This window comes from Uloborus diversus, chromosome 1 (genome assembly GCF_026930045.1).
Source record: "Uloborus diversus isolate 005 chromosome 1, Udiv.v.3.1, whole genome shotgun sequence".
In the NCBI taxonomy this organism is placed as follows: Eukaryota; Metazoa; Arthropoda; class Arachnida; order Araneae; family Uloboridae; genus Uloborus; species Uloborus diversus.
Genome location: NC_072731.1, coordinates 181,298,453 through 181,312,611, shown reverse-complemented (window position 1 = coordinate 181,312,611; position 14,159 = coordinate 181,298,453). Strand labels below are relative to the sequence as shown.

The 14,159-nt window shown below is 32.7% G+C and overlaps 1 protein-coding gene across 1 annotated transcript in view; it reads right to left on the bottom strand.

The window, feature by feature from the left end:
- LOC129217474 (uncharacterized) overlaps positions 1–14,159 on the bottom strand; it is a 43,100-nt gene that overhangs the window by 14,590 nt on the left and 14,351 nt on the right. Inside the window, exons 4-5 of the mRNA XM_054851783.1 lie at positions 9,614–9,714; positions 2,656–2,823 (exon numbers count right to left, since the gene is read on the bottom strand). Of these exons, the coding sequence (XP_054707758.1) occupies positions 2,656–2,823; positions 9,614–9,714 (269 nt within the window). The remainder of the gene's footprint in view (positions 1–2,655; positions 2,824–9,613; positions 9,715–14,159) is intronic.

The window sequence follows — 14,159 nt, the reverse complement described above, 5'->3', positions numbered from 1 at the left end:
TGTTTTTCTTATTTTTTTTTTCCTTAACATGAAAATTTCACACCTAAATGGTGAAAAATGTATGAGCCTCCGAAATATGGTTCAAACAGATGAAAAGTCAAAATAGAGAGAGAGAGATTTAAACGATTGTAATCGTCGCACGAGAAGTTGTTAAACGGTTGAAGGGAAAAAACGAAGGTTAAAACAAGAATTCTGCTGGAGATTCAGTCTAAAACAATGAAATGTTTGACTGGGGCTGTAGGCTCTTGAATTTCAAGCAGATTAAAATCTAAGGCAACGGTGAATATTAAAAATTTAGATATTTGTGTTTTTAGGACTCTAATTTCAAAAGAGTTCATAGGAAAAGCCCTAAAAACCTGATCCCTATAATATCATCGAAAATTGCCCACAAAAAAGTTTTCAAAACTTTTATTTGAAAAATTTCCGAGGAATGATTCTTGAATCTCACCCCTTCCCATAACGTCATCAAAGATTGCTAATAATTGCGTAGTTATGATTTCAGTTTTGAGAAGTTTCTGCAATAGTGCTTCCGAACCTTCCCTCCCCATCATTAAAGGTCAACTTTTGTTTAAACAATTTCAATTTCGAAAAATTCCAAGGGGAGGACAGCCATTTAACCTTCCTCATCCTCACATTCCGAAGATCGTCTAAAACTGCGATTTTGGAAATTAAATTTCTGACAATATTTTTTATGACAATTATTTTTTAAACCGACCATTTTCATCATTGATGACTCTCATCAATCTTTCGTTGACAACAAATGTTTGTTTACGAGCTGCCGGCGATTCCTTGCGGGGAGGGGCAGGGTTTTAAATCTGAGAACTCGGAATTCACTCGCTGCTCGCTGCTGGGCGATTTTCTTGCGAGGTAGGAGACAAAGATAATGTCTCCTTTTCGGCAGTTCTGCGACGCGAACAAAGACGCGGACCACGGGTTGAAGACTTATGTCCCCCCCTCCCCCAATTACCACCAATCCAAGAGGTTCTATTGTTCTGAACTAAACTGAACGTGAGAAAGTTGTCGATTAATAAAAATATTTAGAACAAAAAATTTTTTCCAAAAAATATTTTTTTTGTTGGAAAATTCTGTTTATGTTAGTGCAGGAGGACAGTGACCTATCAGGAAGGGGGGGTCCGGACCCCATGGACCCCCCCCCCCCCCTTGGCTACGTCCCTGTTGTTGGTTTGGATTTTTTTTATGTAATAATGAATCATGCGGTTCATTTAAATATTTTGAAAACGAATTTTAAACTCTTAGCCGAAAATTTGATCATCAGAAACAACTTTTTTTTATCAAGATAACGATAAGAAGCACACGGTTTTCAACGTTTGTGTCTAGTGCCTCAAAAATTGTCCTAAAGTTTAGAAAATACCCCTTCAATCTCCAGATTTGAACTTAAGGTAAGGTTTAAGAGATATCTGGAGGCTAGCATACGAAAACACAGCTTTGAAACGAAAATAGAGCTAGAAACAACTTGGAGTGTGGTTAAACACTTACTCAGAAATTATGCAAAAAAAAGGAAAGAAAAAAAGAATGAAATCTATTCCCAGATGTTTAAAAGGTGTTGTTCATACTGCATGATATTCTACTAAATAACAACTTAATAAAAGGTTAGATTATTCAATAATATATAGAGATTTTTTAAAGTGTAGGAATACTTTTGTGAGATAAAATTTCCGGGACTTTTTGGCTTTTGATTTTTAAAAAATTAAGTTTTAATATATTTTTTAAAAAAATCATGTAGTTTTGTTGAAAACTGATCATAGATCTTATAATTAAATAACTTTTCCGAAATATTAATTCTAACCAATGGATAGGGTCCTATTTCATTGAAAGTCGTAGGTGTACGAACACTTTTGGGAGCCACTGTATGTATGTTACCGGATCAATCCATACAGATTTATTGGACGGCTGCAGCTGACCGTTTTTACTTTTTTGAAACTCATATCCCTAAAAGCTACGTTTGAAAGATGTTTAAAACCATTTTTAATTTTTCTCTAACCAGCCCTTTGACCTTTGATTATTAGAGGTTATCATAAGTCGTATTTGTAGTCAAAAATGGGGTTTTCAGACCTTCAAATTTTGGCCTAAACCTGATTGAATTACGTTTACGGCAGTTAGTTTTACATTTTGATGTTAAAGTACATAAGATAATAGTCTCACATGCTGAGTTACTCAATAATTAAAATAATAGCAACAGGCCGAAGTTTAAGGTCAAACGTAAAATTTTTACTAATTTCAAAGAATGATAACTTGCTTAGAGGGCGAAAACGCAAAATCAAATATGGCAAAAATTAATCACTAGAATTACGCTAATAATAAAATCTAACTGTAATTGAGAGTTTCTTTACCCTTTATAGTTTACAGTGCCTCAAAAATAGGAAAAATGAAATTTTTCGACCCTGTAAACAAAAAGGGGATAGAGTTAAAAATAAAATTTCTTGGCCAGTTGAATATTCTGTCAAGTACTATGCATGTTGTGTGCATTGTTTTGTGCATTTGGTTTGTAAATTCAGTGACGACAAAATCACAGCTTAACACCAATTTAACTATAAACTTTGCAATTAAATAACTACAATTGTGTTCCTCAAGATCGTCAAACAACAATAACCTTAACTTGACATTGTTTTAATTCAAATTATTATGTAATATTACCTTTATTTCATATTCTTTTTCCATTGTAAGTTGAGCAACAACACAGCAAGCAAATATGAAAAAGGCAAAACCGAATGCAAATGGCCAAACCTGTTTCAAAAACATCCTTTTTGGGTGTAAAGTTTTTTCAGCTTTTGGAAATGGATTCAGATAAATAGAATTCAATGCCTGTAAAAATAATAATAATAATAATAATAATTAAAAAATAGACAAACTATTCATGTAATGCAAAATAAAATTACTGGATAACTTTTATAATCAGAGTTTGTTTTGTTTTAATTTTAAAGAATTAAATATTTTTTTTAACTTAAATTAGATTTTGTATTGGAGTTTTGATTTTATAAATCAGGTTTCCTTTTTTAACTGACAAAGGATGTTAGACATTAATTGTTTTGCATTTATAAGCATACATGATATTTTCAAAATTAATAGAAACATACTCACTAAGCTGTTTTTAAGGCAGTAATCATACTTTAATGGTAAACAAAGATAAAGCAATTTCAATGTAGATGAGTAGTTCAAAACTCATTTAACATGCCACGAATAATAACATAATTTTTAGTGGACAAAAAAATAGCAATTTTAAATTAGAATTTTCTTTATGTTTGAAACCACAAATAAGTCAAACAATTGTTTTATGTTATATATGAACACATACTTTTGTACACTGAGTACACAACAATGTCAATTCCAGCCAAGGACTGCAGTTTCATGCTTATTAGCACTCATCAGCCCGGCATAAGAGTGACTGAGCTGGAGGTGGAAAACCTCTTAAGGAAGCCTAGAGTGCCAAACAAACTGGTAGTTAATACAAAATTAGCACTGACCGGACGAGTGACCGAAACAATGGTTCGGTTTAACTCGAATATTGAAGGCAAGGCAGGTATATTCAGTAAGTTACCGCCCTATTGCCAGGGCTAAGGCAAAAATACATGAAATACACTGCCAGCTCAGTCAATTCCAGCCGAGGACTGCAGTTTCGTGCTTATTAGCACTCATCAGCCCGGCATAGGAGTGACTGAGCTGGAGGTGCAAAACCTCTTACAGAAGCCTAGAGTGCTAATGCCTAAATGCACTCTCGACTTCCTTAAGAGGTTTTCCACCTCCAGCTCAGTCACTCCTATGCCGGGCTGATGAGTGCTAATAAGCACGAAACTGCAGTCCTCGGCTGGAATTGACAAATTGTATAAATGTTATATTGTATAAAAATTAAAAACAAAGAAAAAGTTACTAACTCCAAGCCTCATTCAAAATTAAACTTCTTCTAAAAGAATTTCTAAATTCCATCTTATTATTAGTTACTAATTCCAATTTAATATTATCGAGGATCATGTCGAAAAAGATTCCATGATCTGCATTCCTTGATACTAACATCAATTCAAGATATTCAACGAATACTAAATTCGGATAATGCTTGATGATTCAATCACAGCATATCTATCGATGATCAAAAACCATTTCAATTAATACATCCTAAAAAATATGAACGGGGAACTCGATGGCTTGATAATGCCAGAGAGTCAAAAAGCCCTACTGCAATCTAACAGCAGGCAAACTAAAACCAAACAGGAGAAAGAGAGAGAGAGATTCAACAGCTGAAGTCTCTACAAATCAGGGTTGGCAAGGTTTTGGACACTACGGTAAAAACAGGGTAAAAATCCTGGTTTTTACCGTCTTGTCCAAAACCCTTGTGTCCAAAACTGTCCGAAAATGCCCGAAACTACATTTTTTTAGAAAAATTGCATTATGTGAGGAAGCATCAAAAACAGAATAAAATGTATTTTTATATTGAACATTTATTCAATGGAGAACATTCAACTAATTTATGCAGCTGATTTGAATCTAGTTACATAAAAGTTGAAATCTTGATCAAATTTTCAATTTCTTCACATTAGTTTTTTTTTTTTTTTTTGATAATAGCAACCAAATTTCCCTATGTTTATGCATGTGTGCAAATTAAAGCAGGGCTGGCAAGTTTTTTATCATCCTGTTCAAAGCCCTTGTGTCCGAAAGTGTCCAAAACTATTTCTTGAAAAACTATATTTTGTGAAAAAATATTGAAAACAACAAAAATTTTTTTTTTGACTATTTAATATATTTATTCAATGTGAACATTCAAGCATTCAAGTATAAATATATATGTAGTTTATTTATGCAGCTTATTTTAATCTAATTATGTAGAAATTAAATTCTTCATTAAAAATTTCAATTTGTATGCAGGAGTTTTTTTTTTTTTTTTTTTTTTCAAAAACCAAATTTTTGGACATTTATGCACGTGTGCAAAAGAAAGTGTTCAAAATACAATGCAATAATTGACTTAAATGCAATAAGTTACAATTTTTTGTTGTTTCAGAATTTATTAAAAACATATGATCTAAAAAAAAAAGAATAACACAAGTTTTACAATATAAGTGTTTAATCATCAATTTCTTGTTCTTTAATCTATGATTTAAAAAATAATTTTCGTTAAAACATCATGTAAAACTTATTTGCAAAAATCATTAAAAAAATAAAGCTTTTTTTTTCACCTAAATATTGCACACATTTAATAACATTCCTTTCAATTATAAATGGAACTGAAATTGGTTGTCTTGGTAGTGTTGTGAATTTCCTTTCATAACTCTACTAACTGTTACATAAGGAAGTTTTTATGCAGTAGTTTTATTGCCATTTTTTTCAAGTAAAATATTTTTTAAATGACATTTTAGAAAAAAATATTATATAAACTCATTAATTAAACCTTGGTTATGTCTATATTTATTCATTATGAATATTGCAGTCAATACGACTTGATTAGATTACACCCCTTTAACTTTATCATAGTTTTGGACAGTTTAAGACAGTTTCGGACACTTTTAGACAGTTTTGGACGGTAAAAACCACCTGTCCTGTCCTAAACTAGTTTTGAACAGTCAAAACCCAACCCTGCTACAAATACTGCGTACCTGATTATCATAACTGTGTCGTCACATGTTCGCCACGTGCGGGAAGAGACATGTGCAGAGTTGCTAAAATGTGTTTCTAGAACAAGGAATCAATGAACACTTACTAGCTAAACATTAAGTTATAATATGAGCATAAAAATTTATGTAAAATGACATGGAGTTAATGCATAAAAATTGCGCATTCTCAACGCTGTGTGGGCTTATCATACAAGATGCACCATCATAACACAGAGAACTTACATTAAAGATGTAAGAGTGCAAACTGCAGAGGAGAAAGAAGAAAAAAAAATGGATCAAAGGTTTTTGAGTAGCATTTAACATCCTACAAAAAAAATATAGGAGTTAGTGGGAAAATATAGGAAACTAGCATTCCCGTACCAGGTATTGCTCGGGTAATGGAATTAGCAGGGTTAACAGTGCTTGGCGCACCTAGTTTTGAAAATCCCATATAATAATCACTTATTACCTATAATTGTTTCTAATTTTGGGAGGGTCTCGGGGCCTCTGGACTCCTTTTATATATGCCCTTGTCCTTAACCGATCTTTAACTGTTATTAACGATCCTTTTAAAGTTTTGATTATCTCTGCAAACACAGGCCATCCACATTTTATTGTTATACCTATGTTTAAGCAAGATCTTCTTTGTAAACATATTTAGTTTTTTTTTCTGGTGCTAAAATTATTAAGCTGCTTGATGAACTGACTTTCGAGCAAGCTACATAAAATTGGTCGTGTTGAAAAAATGTCCTCTCTTAAATCAATCCCTGCTACTTTTATGTCTGTCCTTCTGACTTATTAACGATTATTGCAAAGCAAACTTTTAGAGGAAACTGCACTCTTATAAATTCAAAAGGATAGTCTACCAGTGATGATGTTCTTAAAAACTTCGTTTCTAATTTTGAAAAAAATGAAAGCAAAAGACAGAAACATTATTATTTGACTTGAGAAAAGCCTTGAGAATCACGTGAGAAACAAAATATCAAATTTAAAATTCGCTATCGAGCAAAAGATGAGAAGAAGTACTGAATAATGATTTGAATGGAGGAAAGCCTCCAAAAATAAGGGATTTAAATTTCAATGACAGGTTTTAATTTCACAGAAATTAAGGGGTTTTAATTAATTTCTCCTGAACTAATTGATATTTCGAAAAATCCTTTCTTAGTGGATACTTTCGTAATCATGTGGACATGCCAGCCAAATTTCAAGTCTGAGGCTTCAGCGGTATTGGCTGTGCGTTGATATATATATATATATATATATATATATATATATATATATATATATATATATATATATATATATGTTATCTCAGGACATTGATTTTTATATATTAAGAGCCATTGTCTGTAAGAATCAGGCAATTTAAAGCATTTGTGATTGTTGATATTTTTAATTTTTTTTATTTTCACATATGTTGTTCCTTATCATAAATGTAATGTAAATCCGAAATTTGAGCTTTGTCTGACTCACCATTTTTGAGAAAACAATTTTTTTTGTTTAGGGGGCGTGGCACATTTTTGCCGTTTTTTCAAATTTGCAGATTTTAATGTGCTTGTTGCTTGAAGCGCCCTTATAATGACATGGATTTTTTAATTACATATTACTATATGGTCTTGTTAGATACTGTTACAGCTGTCAAATCGGTGACACTACGAGGGCGACGCCCACAAACTCCGTTTAAAAATGACCGAAAATGAATTTTTTTCTATATTCAACGCCAATTTTCTCAAAGCGCCTTCATGATGACACCAACATTTTTAGATCATTTTCTAGCCACACTTACATACATCAAAAATATGTATCAAAATCGGTGTCACTATAAGGGCGCCAGCAGATATTGGAACTTTTATTCAATAAATTTCACAAAAACACAAATATTTAGAATCTAATTACAACTGTCGCCCTCATAGCAGATATCTGATACTACATTAGGTTGATAACCAACATGTTTGTCTAACATTTGCACAAAAAAAATCGGTGTCACTCCTATTATTTTTGGAAATATAATCGTTCCAAGTTAGTACGTTATGGGGTTTTTTTTATATTTATTTATTTAATATTTTCACACCCAGATTTTTTTTTTTTTTTGTACATATTTATTTTTAATTTAATACAAAGAAGTGTAACCCATAACATAAACAGCTTAGGGCAGCAAGATAGTCTTTTTCTTGAATAGAAAATGCCCGTTTTGATATAGGTACCAGGTGGATCTATTGTGCATAACATGTCTAGACTATTATACCAATACTCGTCTTGTTTTTTCCGGCCAAACAAATTTATTTATTCCAATTTTTCTTGACATGCATTTGACATAAACTTGCAAATTGTCAACTTCTACTCTTTTTCTGGGATTGGGATACCATGTTTTCCCATGCTTTAGTGCTACAAAATTAGCAGTTTTCAATAAGAGATGACCGTTTTTCTGAAATTGGTTTGACTTGATTCTTAATGTTTTCTTCGTTTTGGTCTACGTTATCCTCAAATTCAGTTTCAGATTCTGAATGTTCGCTTTCTTCAATATTCTCATTTGATGTATTGAGAATGCATTCGTTTTTTTTGTTTCTTCCATCGAAAAAAAAGGACAGGATTTGTTTCATAGTACAATACTATGAAGCAACGAACAGTTTTTTCCCCGTTACGAACTGCATTTCTCATCTAGTGTGCAACTTGACAGGGATGTTGTTTTTTCCCAATATTTTCACCAATCGTAAATTGTTCTTATAAATACTCCTTCTGCTTTGAAGTGAACTTGAACTGAGCTCGTAAAGATAGGGACCATCCAATTTCATTAAATTGAACTTTTAGCAATGCAGGGGTATTTATTAGTTGAAAATTTGAAGCATTTATATAAGATGTTTGTACGAGCTTCTCTCTATACATCTTTCGTATAAAATCCATTTTTAAGTTGAGGTCAAATGTATGTCAAAAACAATTGGAGTATATAGATTTGTTTGGCCAAAAAAAAACAAGATGAGTATTGGTATGATAATCTAGACATATTATGCACAATACATCTGCCTGTACCTATATCAAAACGGGCATTTTCTATTCAAGAAAAAGACACTCTTACTGCCCAAAGCTATTTATGTTAAAAGATACACATTTTTGTATTAAATTAAAAATAAATATGTTCAAAAAAACTATCTGGGGGTGAAAAGATTAAATAAATAAATATAAAAAAACGCCACAACGTACTAACTTCGAACGATTATATTTCCAAAAATAATAGGAGTGACACCGATTTTTTTTGTACAAATGTTAGACAAACATGTTGGTTATCAACCTAATTTAGTATCAGATCTCTGCTGTGAGGGCGACAGTTGTAGTTAGATTTTAAATATTTGTGTTTTTGTGAAATTTATCGAATAAAAGTTCCAATACCTTCTGGCACCTTTATAGTGACACCGATTTTGATACACATTTTTGATGTATGTAAGTGTGGCTAGAAAATGATCTAAAAATGTTGGTGTCATCATGAAGGCGCTTTGAGAAAATTGGCCTTGAATATAGAAAAAAAATCATTTTCAGTCATTTTTAAACGGAGTTCGTGGCCGTCGCCCTCGTAGTGACACCGATTTGACAGCTGTAATAGTATCTAAGAAGACCATATAATAATATAGAATTTAAAAATCCATGTCATTATAGGGGCGCTTAAAGCAACAAGAACTTTAAAATCTGCAAATTTGAAAAACACGCAAAAATGTGCCACGCCCCCTAAATTAAAAAAATTAATTTCCCAAAAACGGTAAGGCAGACAAAGCTCATATTTTGCACAAACATTACATTCATGATAAGGAACAACATTTGCAAAAATAAAGCAAATTAAAAATGTCAACAATCACAACCTGCCTGATCCTTACAGACAATGGCTCTTAAGATATAGGAGAATGTCTGACAAATTGTGAAAATATAGGAAATATAGGAGATATAGGAGGACTATGAGCCCTGTTTATCCCTATATCCATACAAATAGCACTTATGTTACAAAATTAAGTTCTGAAAGGCATACATACATTTTGAACAGCAACTTTAGAATGATTTGACTCAACAGTCATGCTAATAAATGTCTGCTCTAGTGCTGTTTGCCATCCAAGAAAACACGTTTCAACATAAACTGAAATTTATTTTTGCAATATTAAGAAACAAGTACAAGGAGTCATATTTTCAATTAAAAAACTTACAAAGTCAATTCTTGATAACTCAAAGTCCATTAGGACTAGCTAAAAACCTTCAAATTATGAAAAGTTTAAACAAACTTCTCCAGAGTTTAACCCAATGAAAACTTAGAGCTAAAGGAGTATTCAAGCTGTAAGGCTTTGAGTTGTTGTGAGTTGACTGCATTAAAAAATCATTCACTAAAATGAAAAAGTTAAACAAAAAGCGTTCATAAAAATATTAACTTTTAACTTAAACTTTTAAGAATTAACAATGTTATTATTGAGCTACAAACGTTAGCAATTTACAAAACCATATTGATGCATAAAAAAGAATTGACTTTCACAGCATTGTATCAGTTTTAACTCTAGTCAAGCACTTTCCGAAATTTCCTTTCTTTCTTTATTTAGTCGGACCCCGATTTAATGAATTCATCGGGACCGAATCTTTTAAACGTTAAATCATTGTTATTCGTAATATCGGGGTGCCAAAAAAAAAAATTACACTCACTTTATCTGGAAGCCCTAATAAGCAACTGCACAAATGTATCGTCGCCTCGTAGCAACCGTAAGACATCTAATCCCAGAAACAAGAGTGAGGTATCCTACTGTTGCTCTGAGGCGACGATATACATAATTAAAAAGTGTGCACTTTTTATTATGCATTCCGCAACTTATTACACACTAATTGGTTTGAAATTTTATTGCACTGAGTAATAGGTTTTGACAATTTTCTTGATACTACTTAACTCGAAATAGTTCTCTTTTGACTTTATAGCGAGAAAAAGACACTGTGTCATTTACAGCCTCCTGCATGAAATATGTTTTTAGTTTATATTCCATGTAAAGTATTAGAAAAAGTAAGTTTTAATGAGAGTTTCATTATCGCTTTCTGTATCAGAATTGCTTTTCCTCGGTTGCCCACTCGTCCGTCAAACACTGCTGATTTCAAGAAAAGCCTTTTTCTGCTTTGGACAAGACGGATATATCAATTTCGATCTGTTAAAATGATTTGTTAATTCGGGGTTTATTATTCGGTGAATCGGGGGTTTAATTTTCATTTTAGTCCAGGGTTGGCTTTCTGCCGGCAGAAACTAGTTTTTGCCGTGCCAGTGGCAAAAACTGGTTATAACCGATTAAAACCGGCAGAAGCTGCAAAAAACTTAAAATTGTCTTGAAAAACTAAAGTAATTACTAAATGATATTTGTTTAAGTAAACTAAAAAATTAAACTTCATTTCATCATTGTAAAAAATAAAATGTTATGCTAGTACCCTTGATTTAGTTCAGAAAGGGAACTTTTCAATTGCTGACGCTCGTAATATTTGAATTAATTTAACAAAGGACGAAAATCATATGGGTTCTTAGGATAGAGGAGTGACATACAGACTTAAACTGGCATTACTGTTTGTAATTTGGTCGCAAATAAGCTTCATCTAAATTGCTTGTGATTGAAATTATCATGTGTTTCAAGAAGAAAGTGTCAAATTTTACTTGCCAATATTAATCTAGATTTTGTACCTAATATCGCAGCTTTGCAAAACAAATTGGTCCCACTTCTCAAAACTCATTTTTCCAGTCGAATTTTTACCACTATCCTAGATGATGAACCAGTTGAAAAAATATACAACTTAAAAGTCATGCATATTGCTTGTTCCTCGATGCATTGCTTGCTAGCTCTTCTGTTGCAAGAATATTCTAAAGTTTCTCATTCGTGCATATTAAATTGAGAAACTATTTATATTTTTGGAACCACCTTTTCCAAGAAGCAACTGCAGGGTCTAAACAATGTAACATTTGATTCTGAATTGTGATAATATTGTAAATTAAACTGTGCTTTGGTTAACAATTAATTATTTTTTCCATGCATATTCTACTGTCTGTCAATATTTTTTTTTTTTTTTTTTTTGTCATTTTGAGAGTTTTTGCCAGTTTCTGCCGAAAATGTGGCATAAAGTGGTTTTTGCCATGCCGGTTTTAACCGGTTTCTACCAGTGGTTTTAACTGCCCCGGCAGAAACTTTCCAGCCCTGTTTTAGTCGGGGAAAAAGAAAAATTCGCTAAATCACGAAATTCGTTAAACAGAGGTTCGTTAAATCGAGGTCCGATTCTACTTAATTTTTTCTACTTAAAAGATACCATCCATTTGTGTTCAAATAAAACATCAAATGCAAAGCATTTCTCAAAATGCTTGAATCTAGCTAAATCGTGATTTTGATTACACAACTAATAATATGACATTATAAATAACTCCGAGCAAGCTCCTTGGTAGAACGGTACTGGGAGGCAAGAAGCCGAATGAGACAATGACCCCCCTCCCCTGTTCTTCATTTTAGTTCTGTTTGTAGTTTTCCAATTTGTCAAGTTCTCTGCCTTTTGAGATAAATAAATAAATAAACATTATTTTTTAAAAAACTTTTTTGCAATAAAAACTTATTATGAATGCAATGGCAAGTTCAGGAAAATGTAAAAAGGTGTAAAAATATTGTTTCTTTTTAAATTTTAATTTCATCGTAATTCTGGGGAATGTTTCAATCTGGGGAATGTTGTGCTTCTTTGGAACTTCAGTTTCAAAAAAATTAGAAGAAGAAAGTCTCTGAATCCATTTTCCCCCCTAACACTATCAGAAATGTCTATAATCACATAATTAAGCTTTAAACTTTGCAAAATACCTGGAGAAAGGCCTCCAAAATCCATCTCCTAACATCATCAAAGATTGTCAAAATTGCCTTTTCGAAACTTCACTTCTGAAAAGTTTCTAAGAGGGAGATTTGAACTCCACTCTTTTCCTTAACCCCTTGAGGACCAGCGCATGGAAAACGAAGCGCAGCTACGGGACCGAACGTTCCGAAATGGAACGCCGCCATCGGCCCGAGCATTTACAGCAGTTAAGCCTAACTGAACAAAAATATTCATATAAAATCAGCATCTCAAAATAATGACTTGAAATTTTAAATTTGCTGTAACAATGTACTACTGATTACTAATTATTAATATAAAGACTATTACATTATTAGAAGGGAGTGAAATAAGTAGAATACTAAAACTGTAACTATGTGCACAAAGTTAAATAATATGTGCACAAAAACAAAGTTAGAGTTAGACATCTGAGTGTGCAATCAAAGAAAAAGAAATGTAGCAAAAAAATATGTTCCTTATGCAAATTTAATTAAAACAACTTAGGTCAACGAATTTAAACTAGTTCAATTCCCACGCAACAAGTCTCAAAATTGCTTCATAATTCTCTCGAAAACATTCCCTTTCACTCACTTCGCTAACCATTTTTATTGCAATGTTCCAGTCTCCAAATGAAAAAGAATAAATAAAGAAGAACAATATCAGAAAGGATTCAAAAATAATCATAAACTTCAGTGCCGCTTGAAATCATTAATGTACTCTCATCGAACGGGGAATCCCAAAAGTCTGGAACACATACGCAAAAATATTTCTTCCTTCCCTCCCCCATAATTTATTCAGCTAGATGTATATCTCTTTCAATTACTCGTAACAAAAAAAGAGAAGCAAAGATATAAACAAGAGCAATCGAGACCTCATAAATCATATGCGCAGAGCAGTGATTCACTGATGTTTACATAAAAAAAAAATCTATCCCATTGAGAGGCCCAAATAAAAAACTAAAGCCTGTACATGAAGGTCAAATACCATGTGACTCGAATAAGATCAAAATTATAGCCATTTAGCGCCATCTATTATCGTTTAAATATTCATTTAATTCGTTCCGTTTCGAGAAAGCGTATATGTGACGCTGGGACGTCAGTGTCGATCAGAGCGCGTAGCGGTTATGTGCCGCTGGGCTGATAAGAGAGGAATTGTTGCGTAGCGTCCGCGTGACGCTGGGTGCGAACGGGTTAATGCCATCAAAGATGGCCTATGCTTGCGTTTCAAAACTTCAATTTCGAAAATTTGCTAATGCAGGGTCTTAAGGGAGGGGCGGTCAACCCTATCCTCATTGTGGAGAAATCATGAAAAAATTATAATCTTGAGCAAAGATTCCTGTGGTAAACTTTGAAAAGGTGGAAGTAACTATGCCTGAGGTTGCTTTTAATGAACTTAGTACAGATCAATGGTATCTGTATGAAATATGCAGTGGAATTTGAAACAGAAAAAAATCACTCAGCTTATTGTCACAAAAAGATCCATAAAAAATGAGTCATTCCAAATGCTTTAACGCAAATAAAATTTTGTGATTGTATGTTTTAACAAAAAACCCATTTGAAGAACAGAAATGTTTCGACATAGTACGTTATTTGAGCATATGCATAGGCATAGGTTGATTTACGGGGGTGCCAGGGGGTGCGCCGCAACCCCTGGCACCCAATTTTTGGTTGCGTTTTGAAAAAAATTAATTTAGTATATTTCACCCAGAAACGCAGAGGGGGGGAGGGG